This window comes from Balaenoptera musculus, chromosome 14 (assembly GCF_009873245.2).
Source record: "Balaenoptera musculus isolate JJ_BM4_2016_0621 chromosome 14, mBalMus1.pri.v3, whole genome shotgun sequence".
NCBI classification, from domain to species: domain Eukaryota; kingdom Metazoa; phylum Chordata; class Mammalia; order Artiodactyla; family Balaenopteridae; genus Balaenoptera; species Balaenoptera musculus.
Genome location: NC_045798.1, coordinates 65442657 through 65458268, shown reverse-complemented (window position 1 = coordinate 65458268; position 15612 = coordinate 65442657). Strand labels below are relative to the sequence as shown.

The 15612-nt window shown below is 36.6% G+C and overlaps 1 protein-coding gene across 2 annotated transcripts in view; it reads left to right on the top strand.

Annotated features, from left to right (window-relative positions):
- Nucleotides 1-15612, top strand: part of DYM (dymeclin) — a 403514-nt gene that overhangs the window by 278455 nt on the left and 109447 nt on the right. For both annotated transcript variants that reach the window (XM_036822924.1, XM_036822925.1), the window contains exon 14: nucleotides 143-245. In XM_036822924.1, the coding sequence (XP_036678819.1) occupies nucleotides 143-245 (103 nt within the window). The remainder of the gene's footprint in view (nucleotides 1-142; nucleotides 246-15612) is intronic.

The following is a 15612-nucleotide window of genomic DNA, read 5'->3' as shown; positions in this document are numbered from 1 at the left end:
GTATTGTTAATCCTGCTGTTAACACAGGCACGAAAAAAGAATCTTCTAGAATAATCAACATTCTGTGCAATGTCAATATAAAACCTAGAAAAGGAGACACTTAGTTCTTTTAATATAATTGGGGTTTTGTTTGTTTTTTCAGCTTGTTTTCCTTGCTGTCTAAAAAACACAACAAAGTTCTGGAACAAGCCACACAGTCCTTGAGAGGTTCGCTGAGTTCCAGTGATGTTCCTCTACCAGATTATGTAAGTAGTTACCTTACTTTGTCAGTAAAAAAATTTTCCTTTCATTGCTAAATTTAAAAATAACAATACCCCTCTCTTCCCAAGATCTGGCTGTGATCTTGTTCCCTGAGAAACCTATGGTAGGTAAATAAAGGATTGACATCTCAAATCAAGGGAAAAATTTTTTGATGATTATTAACAAGTAGTTGAAGAAAGTCAACCCTAAATCAATGATTGTTAATAATTAGAAATCTTATTAGTCAAGAAAACCACTCAAACTAATTACAGAGAAACAAAAGGAGGGGTTTTATAAGAAGTGTGCAAAGGTTTCTCACGGAACTCAAGGGGAAGATGTACACCTGGATTTCAGAGAATGAGAACCTGAAATGGAAAAGCCATTGGATTCATTCAAAATAGCCTATCTTGGGACTTCCCTGGTAGTCCAGGGGTTAAGAATCCGCCTGCCAATGCAGGGGACACGGGTTCGAGCCCTGGTCCGGGAAGATCCCACATGCCGTGGAACAACTAAGCCCACGCGCTACAACTACTGAGCCCGTGCTCCTAGAGCCTGTGCTCTGTAACAAGAGAAGCCACCGCAATGAGAAGCCCGCGCCCCGCAAGGAACAGTAACCCCCGCTCGCTGCAACTGGAGAAAGCCCATGCATAGCAAGGAAGACCCAGCACAGCCATACATACATACATGCATACATACGTAAATAAGGAATGATAATTCTTAAAATTAGAAGGAAAAAAAAAAGCCAGTCTTTCTGGGGCATTTAGTTTCAGTTATCTGCTTCTTTTTGCTTCAGTTTTATTCTGCCGCTGCTTTCCGTAGGCCCGTTTTCCCTATTTGCTGACTGAAATAGCAACCCCGACCCCTCCCCCACCCCCTTTCCCTCCCAGCGCTTAACATGTCCTTGGGAGTGTCATGCCTTTTGCTGACTGATCAGAGTCCTAATTCTCAGATCCTGGGAGAGAGAATCTAATTGTCTCTGCTTGGGTCAGTATGCTCCTCCGATCTCGTCAGTCATGGTCAGCAGAGAACAGCAGTAACATGTTGCATTTGTTCCCTCCTCTTTAAAGATGAAGAGCTTATTACCACCTGACCTCGGGGGATGATGATGGAATAGAACCCAGCACAGGGATGAGCATTATATAATAGGAGGGGGAACTCGTTATGAGTTCCTTTAGGGCTGTGCCACTGTCTGTGACACCTCTTGTGTTTTGGAACATACCTTAGATGAGGATGCTAAAAACTTTCATGTCACGGACCACAGAGGTAGTTCATCCAGTTCTAATAAGGACCTCCCTGTTTGTTTGTCTGGGGACAACTTAATGAGTTGATATTTAGAAACTTTAGGAGAGAATTTTTATATTCTAAGTTTGAGGTGGTGATGTGTACCAGACAGCCGGAGAGTTGTTTTGCTTGCTTCCTGCTGTCGTTTGTTTCATTTCTAAATGGTTGTGCTGATATGAGACTGTGGGAACAGCACCCAGTCCAGATATCAGACGCTGATAAACAGAGATAGCTGTGTGCAGCCACAACCTGACTGGTGCTATTTTTCATCTCTTTTATTTATTTATTTAGTGTGTGTGCGAGAGAGATGTTATGATCTGTCTTCCCATTATGAGATTTAAAATTCCAAAGTACTTCTCTCCTACCAAAACAGTTAGTATCTTTTAAGATTTTCCTGCTAGTTGAATATTCTCAATTTCTTGAAAAAATGAGCGTTATAGTTGACTTAATTCTATCCTTGTCATGACTTGTTCTAAGAAAAATAATTCTTTCTAATTGCTCCTTGGAAACCTCAGTTGGGGCCAGAGTGGCAGTAGGGATTATATTTATTAAGAACTTGAATTTTGTTCATCTGTAAGTGTTTTGTAATTTTTATACACATATTATTTGATTTATATAGTATTCCTGTTAATTCTACAAAAATGTGTTGAATGTATGTAGTACTGAGGTTGCCCTAGCGGTGTTCTCCTTTAATCAGAGGCCAGAAAATTGATATTTCTTTGAGAAAAGAGGTCATATTTAACAGTATTTGCCAATCATGGATATGATTATGCAGTGAAAGGACAAGTTGAACTCGTAATGGACATATGAATTCTGTTGAACTTTACAGGTCATTGACTGTTTTCCTCTTGCATGAAGTTTTCACTGAGTAAAACTGAATTTCTTGAGGCATCCACTTCCTAGAAATACAAGGAAAATTCCATTTGGAATCTGCCATTGACAGTCCTTATTATAACATTTGTGGGTATGAGACTTTGCAAATCACAGCATTTTCCAAATGGGTTTATGAACTTGAATTTTGCTGCCTTTCCTCGGAGCTAAGTGCAGAGGGTGGGTAACACTGATTCAGTAGTAGTGTTGATAACTGTGAATCACTCCTCCTGCCACTGAGCTGAAAGGTGATTAAAGAAAACAGTAGCAACCTTAAAAGTAAGTACTACACTATGTTCTTCTTTGGTGATAACTCATGTTTTATTGGTCATTCCCATTGCTCAAAATACTACGTATAAGTGAGTGAACATTTGAAACCATATTCTCATTATCATTCTCTTTTAATTTGGTCGTTAACTGGGCAAATACAGTATGTTCCCTTTTTCTTCCCCAGAAATTTTACTTGTTAAGTGTCTCTGCCAACAACCACATAAAATTCTGTGTCCTTGACTAATGCTTTAGAAAACTTGTTTGTAAAAGATGGAACAGGAAAACGAAAGGGTCTTAATGCAGCAGTGGATTCCTGGATGTATACTTTCTACAGCAGGATTGAGAGAACTATAGTTCTCTCATAGCAGAGTTTGAATAACTGTGTAAAAATAAGAATATGTTTTTCTTCTCACTGTAGTACATAGAGTACTTTCAGTCTACCTAGAGATTTCTGAGTTTATTAAGAAAATGTTGATTCTCATTATACTGTATAGTTCACCAGTCAATTGAGTAACAACATAGAAAGCAAATAGCGAGTTACAAAAACATTAGTATTAGTACTTTAGTACAGCCATGTTTGTCTGAACATCTCAGGGGAAACCTGAAGCCTTCAACCAGCTTCTAGAGAATGAGGAAATTCCCTGACTGCTTAAGGGAAAATAAAACAAAAAATTATACTCAAGTTCTCCATGGGGAGAGAGAATGCTCACTATAGAGAGTGATAGCTGGTCAGAGAGTGATAAAGGTGTCTAGGAAAGCTAGTGAAGTTCAGTTGAGTTGGCTGAGTTTTGGTGTCTTTATATCAGAGTTTCATAAAGTTTAATTCAGTGACTAAAGAGACATGAGAGAATTGTTAAAGAAGAATCTTTCAACACTTTTTTTTTTAATAGATTTATTTATTTTTATTTATCTTTGGCTGCGTTGGGTCTTCGTTGCTGCTTGCGGGCTTTCTTTAGTTGCGGTGAGCGGGGGCTGCTCTTCGTTGTGGTGTGTGCGCTTCTCATTGCGGTGGCTTCTCTTGTTGTGGAGCACGGGCTCTAGGCACGCGGGCTCAGTAGCTGCGGCGCACGGGCTTAGTTGCTCCGCAGCATGTGAGATCTTCCCAGACCAGGGCTTGAATCCGTGTCCCCTGCATTGGCAGCCAGATTCTTAACCACTGCGCCACCAGGGAAGTCCCAACACTTTTTTTTTAATAAGAATAAACCTCTTAAACAACTTTGGTCATATAAAACAGAAGCTGAATATAGACAATGAAGCAAAAATAATAAGTGAGTTATAGTTGCTTTTTAAATATAACCGTGGCTTTTAATTATGACTGTTGTCACATGTCATGTAAGCATTGTTTCCCTAATTTCTAACAATTATCTTAGCAACTAGTTGAGATGAGAGGAATCTAACTTTTATTCTAGGTGGAATCATAAGGAACCAAAATTTATTGCCCCATGATCATCAAAGAATTTTTGAACCTTTTCATAGGACCAACTTTCTCATCTCATTCCAAACGTAAATGCAAAGGCACAAGCCAAAAAGACCCTGGCCAAAGAGTAAGGAGCCAGATCAGAAAAATCAGGAGAAGTATAAACAGTAACTAAGAGTTTATCATCAACTTGCTAAAAGCAAGTACAGTTGACTCCCCCCTTAGCCACGATTTTGCTTTCTGAGATTTCATTTACCTACGGTCAACAGTGGTCCAAAAATATTAAATGGAGAATTCCAGAAATAAACAATTCATAGTTTGAAATTTCACACCATTCTAAGTAGTGTGATGAAATCTCTCAACATCCAGTTCTGTCCTGCCTGGGACATGAATCATCCCTTTGTCCAGCATATCCCGACCATTAGTCACATAGTAGCCATCTGGGTTATCAGATGACTGTTGCAGTATTGCAGTGCTTGTGTTCAAGTAACCCTTATTTTACTTAATGACCCCAAAGCATAAGAGTAGTGGTGCTAGCAATTTGGATATTCTCTTACTGTACATAATTCATGAATTAAACTTTATCATAAGTATGCCTGTATAGGAAAAAACGTAGTATACAGTTGTCCCTCGGTATCTGAGGGGGATTGATTCTAGGAGCCCCCGCATATACCAAAATCCAAGGATGCTCATGTCCCTTATATAAAGTGGTATAGTACAATTGGCCCTCCATATCTTCAGATTCTGAATCTGAGGATTCACCCAACCACAGATATAAATTTCCATCCAAGGTTGGTTAAATCCACAGAAGTAAAACCTGACAATATGGAGGTCCAACTGTATATTTATTGGAAAAAATCCACGATGTGATGTAGGATGGTGAGTGATTGCTGATGGTACATGGTCTCTTTCGGGGATGATAAAAGTGTTTGAAAATTAGATTGTGGTGATGGTTGCACAATTCTGAATGTACAGAAAACCATTGAATTGTACATTTTAAATTGACAAAGTACGTGTGGTGTGTGAATGTTATCTCAGTGAAGCCATTAAAAAAAAAAGTAGTACTTGGAGCACTAGGAAAAAGAAAAAAAGAACTATTTGTTGAACGTAATAGCATATAGATACCAGCTTGGCTGGCATTATGGCATGAGGGTGAATGTTAGAAAAATAAATTTTATACTTTGGGAGGGTTAATATTTTCAATTAGGGAAAATGTTTCTTAAGTAGTGTCTTGACTTTAGAAACTGCTGAAGTCAATTAGATATGCAATTACAAAAAGATATGTGTATTTTTCAGCCTGGCTTAAGAGCAAAATAATGGAAACAAGCAAAATCTATCAATAGGGGACTGATTAAAGTTTAATTCTATCCAATGCAGTATTCTGCGGACATTTTTTTTTAACAAATTCAGTCCATATAGGTTTATCTGAAAAGATATCCAGAACACTTAAATCAGTAGAAACAAACAGAAAACCACACTTTATAGTATGTAGGTTATATGTACATGTATGTTTGAAAATATGCATTTAATTTTTCTGGAATAATTCATAAGAAACTATTAAACAGTGGTTACCTGTAGGGAGTCAGACTGAAGGGAAGGGAAAGTAGAACTTACACTTTTTGCCTTATGCTCTTCTTTATAGGTATAGATCTTTACATTTTTATCAAGTATAGGACTTATTTTCCCCTCCTTCCCTCCCTTCCTCCCTCCCTCCCTCCCTTCCTTCCCTTTTTTTTATTCCCTCCCTCAGTCCTTCCTTCTCTTCTTTATTATTTTCAGATAATTTTAGACTTACAAAGAGTTTTCAAGAATTTCCATATATCCTTCACCAGCTTTCCCTTTTGTAAATATCTTACATAACCATAGAACATTTTTCAAAACTATTAACCTTGGTACAATACTGTTAACTAAACACAAATCTCATTTGAATTTTACCAGTTTTGACACTAATGCCGTTACTCTTTTCTAGTATCCAATCCAGGATGATCCCACATTGCATTTTGTTGTCACGTCTCCTTAGTCTTTCCTTGGATTTCATGACCTTGACACCTTGGAAGAGTACTAATCAGTTATTTTGTAGGATGTCCCTCAATTTGGGTTTGTCTGGCATTTTCTCATGATTAGATTGATGTTATGCTTTATTGGGAAGGATACTACAGAAGTGATGTGCCCTTCTCAGTACATCATTTCAGAGAATACATGGTGTTGGTGTGTATTACTGGTATTGATCACTTCACTGGGATGATGTCTGTCCAGATTCTTCACCGTAAACTTGCTGATTTTCCCTTTGAAATTCCTGTATGTTTTATATAGTAGTTATTTCCACTATATTGGAAATACTTTATTAGATTATTAAATATTTCCACTATATTGGAACAGTACATGGGGGAGATACTTTGAGATGGTGCCGATATCCTGTTTCTTCCTAAACATTTTCCCACAAATTTTAGCATCCATTGATTGATCTGGCTTCAGCATTATTTTACTGATTTATTAGGGATTTTCTGTTTGTCTCATTCCCTCTAAATTTATTATTAGAATTCTTCTGCAAGGAAGAGTTGTCACCTCTCCCTGATGTATTTATCTATGCAGTTGTTTATTTCTATCAGTATGGACTCCTGGATATGAATTTTCTTCTTATCATCCAGAACTGTTGTTATTTTGTTACTCAGGTTGTTCCAACTCTAGGCGCTGGGAGCTCTTTCAGGTTGTATCCTGTGCCCTTTGAATATGCGTCAACCTTTTTTTTTTTTTTTTTTTTTTTTGCGACCTTCAAGATGCTCCAACTCATCTTGTGTTTCCCCTGCTCCAGCCCTAAAATCAACCAGTTCTCCAAGGAGGATCATGAAATTCGAATCAAGATCTTTATATTGATAGTTACTTTCCTAATGTCAAAACCAATGTAAAAAACAGAGCCCGATCTTGTGAATAAGGTTGCAAATCTTGTGAACATCCCTAGAAACAACTGCTTTGAACTTAAGTATTAACAGATTCCAAGCCCCACACTGATTAGGTCCCAGGAGGTTTCTTCTTTAGAACAATTGATTTTAAAAATCAAATAAATGAGGCCTCTTAACAAGTGAGCAAGCTCCACACCCTATCCCTGCCACTTTTCTTCCTAATTAAAAACCAGGCCTGACTTTAATATAATCAGACTGATTTTCTTGGTTGTGTTATAACGTGGCTTTGGATGCATTTCTGAACTAGGAGTTCCGGAAATGTTCTGAGAATGCTTCTAAGGACAGTTTTAGTTGGAGGGATCCCCTCTTGTTTAAAAAAGAAAAATTTCTTCATTCTTAAAAAGCACACCTGAATTGAGGTAAAGAATATTGCCCTTTCTTTATTCCTAAGAGGAAATTTGTCCTGTCCCTTCTTATGGAATATGGTAGAATATTCTTTTTAAGGATTTTTTTAAATTATCATTAAAAATACTTAAATAACTTTTATGTTCCTTCTAAAAGGAAATAGGATGTGTTTGCATTGAAATCTGGCAATGATTAATTAACCTTCTAAGAGAAGTTTAAAGAATACAGAAAACCCATGCATATTAAATTCAGTAGCAATGTGTGAAAATTTAAGAAATCATAGGGATTTCTTAAATAACAAAGAAAGTTTGAAGAATCTTAGGAAAAGCTGTTTTTATATTAGCTCTGTAGAGCAGCAGGTAAGAATATTTTCACTACAATGGGAAGGGGGAAAAAAAAGAAACTGTGATCACTGGTTTTTACAAATTTATCACACATTGCTACTGAATTTAATATGCATGGGTTTTCTGTATTATTTAAACTTCTCTTAGAAGGTTAATTAATCATTGCCAGACTTCAGTGCAAACACATCCTATACACTACGAAATGTAAAATAGATAGCTAGTGGGAAGCAGCCGCATAGCACAGGGAGATCAGCTCGGTGCTTTGTGTCCACATAGAGGGGTGGGATAGGGAGGGTGGGAGGGAGACGCAAGAGGGAGGAGGTGTGGGGATATATGTATATGTATAGCGGATTCACTTTGTTGTAAAGCAGAAACTAACACCATTATAAAGCAATTATACTCCAATAAAGATGTTAAAAATAATCATTATTTTAATTTTCTGTTTGCTCGAATTTTGATTGTTTTTCTCTCTTTCTCCCTTTCTGCCTGAGTTCATAGTTCCTAATAGGAAGAAAAGAAGTCTACTATTTGGAATTTTCTTTGATATATCCTTGATTTACATGGCAAATAGAAAGCAGCTGTCTATTTAAGCATCTAATTCTTGAAACCATAGTCCCCTCAAGCGTCATCTGGAAATAATGTAGCTTGTAAAACAAAGCTAAGAAGAAAAGGCAATGTTTGTTTTATGTGGGCTGAATGATTTCTGTTGGGGTCCTTTAATTCGGCTATTATGAGGGTTATTAAAAAGCAGTATTACAAAAGAGGTTTAAATGAAAAGAATTTTTTTGAGCTGGTATCTTATTATTACAGTTGATTATAGTCAAAGCTGCAAAATTTTATAAATGGCACTTTATTATAGTTTCTCCAAATAAGACCCCCAAAAACTAGTCATCTTACTCATTGTATGAGTGGAAATTCAACTCTTTCCATAGTGGATTTAATTTCTGAAAACAAATTGTATTTGAGAATTCAGCTTTGCCTATTTTCCTGGAAATTTCATGGCTTTCTGAAAAATTCTTAAGAAATCTTACAAGAGTACTTGGGGATTACCTTATAAATGCAAAAATGGACATGAAAGCAGCAGAGTTTATCTAGGCTTCAGGCTTTATTGGAAGACTCAATTAACACCAGATAAAGTTAAGCCTAAATTGTTTCTTAACTTATTTATAAATTACTTGAGTTTCTGAGATGTGAATTTGGAGATCTCAGTTCTGAGAAGCAGTATGCTTTGGGAAACAGAAGACAAGTTAATTTGTGCTTTGACAGTTGTTAGAGGCTATTCCATGATTGGAGTGTATTGGTTTTCTTAATTTGTTAACACAACATAGTATTTGTTTTTGATAGTTGACACATAAGAACTAAGTTTCAGTTCTTAAGTGTACTTGCTACCACAGAAATAAAGTTACTTAGCATGTTTGATTATAAATAGGGCAGGCATGGTTAATTATTTTTATGCATTTGAGTCTTATTTCTCACCTGGTATCTTCTATGATCTCAAATTTGTATTTTGACTGAGGTCATAAGGAGAATATTGTGTTACTCTGAAACATATCTTTTTTTCTTGAACGTACAATGTTAATTGATCAACTTAGCAAATGAATTAATGACTTATCCTTTTTAGGGTCATATTCTAAGCCTAAAAAGTACTGAGCCTTTAATAATCAGTATGAACTCTTTTACGAAGTTATCTCTTATGTATCATACTGGTCAGTGAATTCCAATTAGAGTAACTTTTGTTTCATTATTAGTAGTGCTTTAGCTTATTAACCAATTCCAAGTCCTAAATTCCCCATACCCATTGTGAATTCTCATATAATTACTAATATCATCCAGGTTAACAGTAATATCAGTTACAAAAGAGTAGCACATGCATTAAAAAAAACTCCATATGGTACTTGAAATTCCCTATTCTTTCATCCAGCAAGTAGTGAGCAACTGCCGTCTTCTCGGGCACTTTTCTCTGCCCTTTAAGACATCAGTGGAGATAAAAATCTCTGCCCTCATGAAGCCTAAGTTCTAATGAAGAGAGATGTATAATGATTGTATGCATGGGCAAATGAATGAACAAGTGAATGAAATGTAAGAAGTTCGCATGGGAAAATAAAGCAGAATAAAGGGGTTGGGAGCACAGGCCATGGGAAGGTAGCAGTGTAATGGGTGGTTAGTGGAGGGTATGCCTCATTGAGAAGGTGACATTTGAGTAAAACCTAAGGAAGGAGAAGCAATGAGTCATGCAGAGGTCAGTGTGTTCTAGGAAGATGGAACAGGGAGTGCAGAGGGGTTGAGAAAGGAGCCTCCGTGAGCCCTGACAGGGTATAGTGGCTGGGAAGGAGATTATCTGGACCTTATTTATAATCATCTTGAACAAATGCATATCGACGGGTGATCCAGAAAAGTTTTGGATAGAGCAACAGCCTGAAAATTAGAAGACCTATTTTTGGGGTTTTGTTTTGTTTTGTTTTGTTTACCTTTAATTTGCTGTGGGCTTGGGCAACTTATTTTGCCATTCTGACCCTTGATTTCCTTGCCTTTAAAGTGTATCTTAAAGTAGATTTTTTGTGTGCGATTTCCTTTTCCAGTGTGATTGGCATTCTCTGGTTATATAGAAAGGGATTTGTATTGCTGCAATGCACAGCAATTGTAGGGGACTCCACTCTCATTGTATTCTGTGTGAACCGTGTCACCTGAAACATATCCTAGAATACAGTGTGCATGGTGTACCCTGGAGTTACACAACAGTGGTGGGCCTGGGTGTATGGCGAGACTCAATAGGAAATATAGAATGATGATGCAGACCCTTTCTTTAAGGATTTGAGACAGCCATTTGTAGATATCACAGAGTGATGTACATATTTATAGACGAGATAAATATCAGCTTATGTTTTACAGAATGCTACAAATAAGAGGCTCCTCTGAGAAGACATCATAAAAGTTTTGAGTGGTTTTATTCTGAGTCTTACAGAGTGGAAGGGCCTTTAATTAAGAGTCAGTATATATGATGGTTAGGCATATAAGCTTTGTGAGGAGAATTCTTGGAACATAGACCCAGCTTCATAGTTTTTTAGTTTTCTTGAAATTTCCCCATGAAAACAAAGAGAATGCATCAACAAACACAACATTTACAACAAAACTAGGTGACAGGGTAGCCACATGAAACCCAAAATACCAGAGGGTAAGTACAAACTACCAAGAGCTACAAGATCCTTGCAGTATCTGTGTGAGAGCAACTAGAAGGAATGAGACCTCCAAGGGATCTGAGAAGTAGCCAAAAGGGATTCACTGGAAAGTCCACAGGCCAGTTTGAGAAAAGCACCTGAAACTGGTAGGGGTTTTGCATACCCTAACTCAGAGTCGATTGTCAGGGGTCTGCTGTAAGATCTGAAGGGGTTCCAGCATCTGGGCCCTATCGACTCTTAAAACTAAATAGCTGGGGGCTTCCCCAGTGGTGCAGTGGTTAAGAATCCACCTGTCAATAATGCAAGGGACACGGGTTTGATCCCTGGTCTGGGAAGATCCCACATGCCGCAGAGCAACTAAGCCCGTGTGCCACAACTACTGAACTTGCGCTCTAGAGCCCACGAGCCACAACTACTGAAGCCTGTGTGCCTAGAGCCCGTGCTCCGCAACAGGAGAAGCCTGCACACTGCAATGAAGAGTAGCCCTGGCTCGCCATAACTAGAGAAAGCCCGCACACACCAACAAAGACCCAATGCAGCCAAAAATAAATAAAAAATTAAATCTTTAAAAAAAAAAAAATTAAACTAAATAGCTGAAGCTCTCTCCTAGGACCAAGCCCCACACTGAAGTGAAGCTGCTAGAATTGGAGCCCCCAGAGAAGGTCAGGGACAATAAGCAAAGAAAAAAGAAACTTTCAGATAAATGTAGGGTTGGAGAAGAGAGCCAGGAGATTCCAGAAAGTGCATGACCATGTTTATGAACACTTCACATAAACAAAGAAAAGGTGGTCTTGAAACTAGCAAGTGCTACCTTGACCTACCCTCCATGAGAAAAAAGTCGGGAAAACTAACTTCATTAAAAATGAGCAAAAGAGGGACTTCCCTGGCGGTCCAGTGTTAAGACTCCACGCTTCCAATGCAGGGGGCATGGGTTCGATCCCTGGTCAGGGAACTAAGGTCCCACATGCCACATGGCCAAAAAAAAAAAAAGAAGAAAGTGAGCAAAGAGAAAAAGCTCAGTCAAATTCAGTGCAAAGAGAGAAGAAAAAAGAGAATAAGAAGAATAATATGTCTTGTAAATAAAAGCATGATACATAACCATGCTTTTAAAATAGATAAGTGTCCATCAGCAGATGAATGGATAAAGAAGATGTGGCACATATATACAATGGAATATTACTCAGCCATAAAAAGAAACGAAATTGTTATTTGTAGTGAGGTGGATGGACCTAGAGTCTTGTCATACAGAGTGAAGTAATTCAGAAAGAGAAAAACAAATACCATATGCTAACACATATATATGGAATTAAAAAAAAAAAAAAAGGGGCATGAAGAACCTAGGGGCAGGATGGGAATAAAGACGGAGACCTACTAGAGAATGGACTTGAGGATACGGGGAGGGGGAAGAGTAAGCTGGGACAAAGTGAGAGAGTGGCATGGACATATATACACTACCAAATGTAAAATAGATAGCTAGTGGGAAGCAGCCGCATAGCACAGGGAGATCAGCTCGGTGCTTTGTGACCACCTAGAGGGATGAGATAGGGAGGGTGGGAGGGAGGGAGACACAAGAGGGAAGAGATATGGGGTTATATGTATATGTATAGCTGATTTACTTTGTTATAAAGCAGAAACTAACACACCATTGTAAAGCAATTATACTCCAATAAAGATGTTAAAAAAAATTTTTTTTAAATCATTTGAAGTAACAATGGTTCAGAGAATGTAACAAAATTGTCTAGAATTGCATAGCTAACAACTAGTTGTGTGTCTTGATATTAACGTGACTAAAAGAAAACTGTTTTTTTAAAACAAATATATCAGTGCTTGTTCATTGCCAAAAATAAAAAAAATAAAATAAAATAGATGAGAACTGTTAAATAACTTTTCAAAACAACTAAAAGAAACTAAGAAAATGATACAGGATATAACAGAACAACAAATCAGAATTACAAAAACTCAAATGGACAAATTTTATTTCTAAATAAAATTAGAAATAAAAAAATTATTTGGGACATGTAGACTATCCATAAAGAGAAAGTATTTAGTAAATAAATAGATATAATGCCTTAAGAAAAATGGAAAGTAAAAAGGAGGAAAAGCTTAAAAACAAAAAGAAATGAAAGAAAAAGGATTCGAGAGAAAGTGACTAAATACTATAGGCAGAAATCCTACAGTATTTATAAAATACATATATAAAATAGGAATCCCCCCAAGAGAAAAAAAATACTTCAAGGAAACTTTCCTAAAATTATGAAGGAAAAAGATTTGAAACTACATGTTGAAAGAGCATACACTGTATGCCTTGGAAAATCAACCTAGGACAACAAATACCAACACATACTCCAGTGAAACTGCAGTTACAAAGCTAGAGAGAAAAAAATTTGAGGGGTACTCAGGCAAAAAGTCCAGGTCACTTTTAAGGGAAGAAAATAAAATTGTCAACAGACTTTTGGGCAGTGTTTTATGCCACAATAAAATGGAATAACATTTTTAAGATACTCAAGGAAAGCAAATGTGAGCCAAGGATTTTATATCCCACCAAACTGACTTACAAGTATAAGAAACACAATCTTATGAAATCTAGGAACTCTGAGAATATTGTTCCCTTCCTGAGGGCTCTACTAGAGTAGTGGTCAGCAAAGGTTTTATATAAAGAGCCAGACAGTAAATATTTTAGACTTTGTAGGCTACATTGCTATCTTTGTCACCTATCTTTGTGTGGGGTGTTTTGTTTACAACCCTTTAAAAATACAAAAACCATTCTTAGCTCAAAGGCCATATTGGGACAGGCCACAAATCTCATTTGGCCCATGGTTCGTAGTCTGCCGACCCCTGTACTAGAGAAAGAACTTTAGACAACCACAATGACTGGAGAGATACAAACATAAAGACTGGTGATAAGCATTATCTATATTTTTACTTGTAGAACTAGCATGAAACAAGATTCACAAAGGAGAGAGTGTGGTATAGTATGTAAAGGCTGTGTCTCTGGCAATGCAGATACATCACAACTATTAAAATATGGAGAAGGGAAATGGTGAGAACATGTAAAAAGTAAAATAAACTGCTGATTGCCTGATGGTTAACTGGGAGTTAAAGGATATTATTTCAGGTCAGTTGCTGGGAGAGAATTGGGAGAAAGAAGAAGAGGTAATTAGCTGATTTGATACTGTTTACAGCAGCAAACCAGTAGAAAATGACAAAAAAATAAGAAGACAGGAATTATATAGTTATTCACATAGAGGTAACCATTAGAAGAAAAATACAAATTTCCTGAATACCAAAAAAATATACCAAAAAATAAAATATAAAAAGAAAGCAAATAAAATATACCACATATGGAAAGGCTAGTTATATAAAAGACCTAGACATATATATATAAATATAACATAAAATTATATGTGAAAGCATTGAAACCAAACAAATTGATCTTCAGTCTAAAACTCCATTGATAAGAACTGGTTGAATGAATTTTGGTACATTCACACAGTAGAGTACTATCCATCTATAAAAATGAATGAAAAGTATTTCTATATGAAGTTCTATAAGTTGCCACATAAGCATCCTCAGGGTAGGTTGGTGATATCCATTTGTATCTTTTTATTTGAAAACAAAAACAATGGAAGGACAAAGTATAAAAAAATTTTTTTTAATTGTTACCTATAAGGAGAGTAAAAGAATAGGATGAAAGTGACTGAGAAGGATAAAGCTAGATTTTGAGTAATTCTTGATTTTAGATTTAACTTAAGAACTACATAAATAGTTCCTAAGAAAAAGTTCCTTCAGTAGAGTTGGATTGAATGTTAGTGATTATACATATAACATGATTATAAAACAGTTTAAAAGAACAGTCTCTAAAATTTAAATAAATTGAAATAAATAAACCTAAATATATATCCAGTAGGTGGTATAACCAAACATCCAAGTGACTCTTTATCCCTAGGAGGCTGTACCTTAAGACACAACTGAAAAAAAAAAATTAAACTGTTTTTACTAATCACATTTGTGTAGCAACCTTGGTATTGTTATTTCATGACATGGGCTTTTAATGTAAGATAAAGCAAATGAGTAATTGTACACTATTCTAATTTTGTTTTCCCCATTGCCTTGGGAACCTGGATTCTTGGCATGGGAGCAGTATATGCAGATATAAAATAGAAGAGATTGAATAAAAACTCTTTGATCTTAGTTTGAATAGGAAGACTCTGTATGGACTCTGGTTTTTATTTTTGAATATCTGTAGCTATGTCTAGTCATTCTACTTCTGTCCTTTGAACTCACAGAAACAGTGACCAGCCCAGTAGCACAGCATTGAACGTCGCTAGCAATCAGATTTCCACTGAAAGGAACAAGCAATTTATCCTGCCTTTCATATAGGATGGTAACAAAACAATAGTTATGAGAAATTTCCTCTTTAGAGAAATGTTATAGCTGATAACTGAAAAGGGAATGATATAATTAGAATATCACCATTTAATTAACCTTAATAAATTAGTAGAGCCAAGCAGTGGACATGAATAGCCTCTCACTTACAAAAAGAGAACCAGACATTATGTGCCTCCTGATGTAGAACACACCACCATTCATGAAGGAGTCTTGTTTTAAAAACAAAAACAACAACAAAAAAACTAGTCTGATCAGGCCTTTAGATTCATCTACCAATTTACTGGAAATATCTAGAACAGAGAAACATGAAACACCACCAC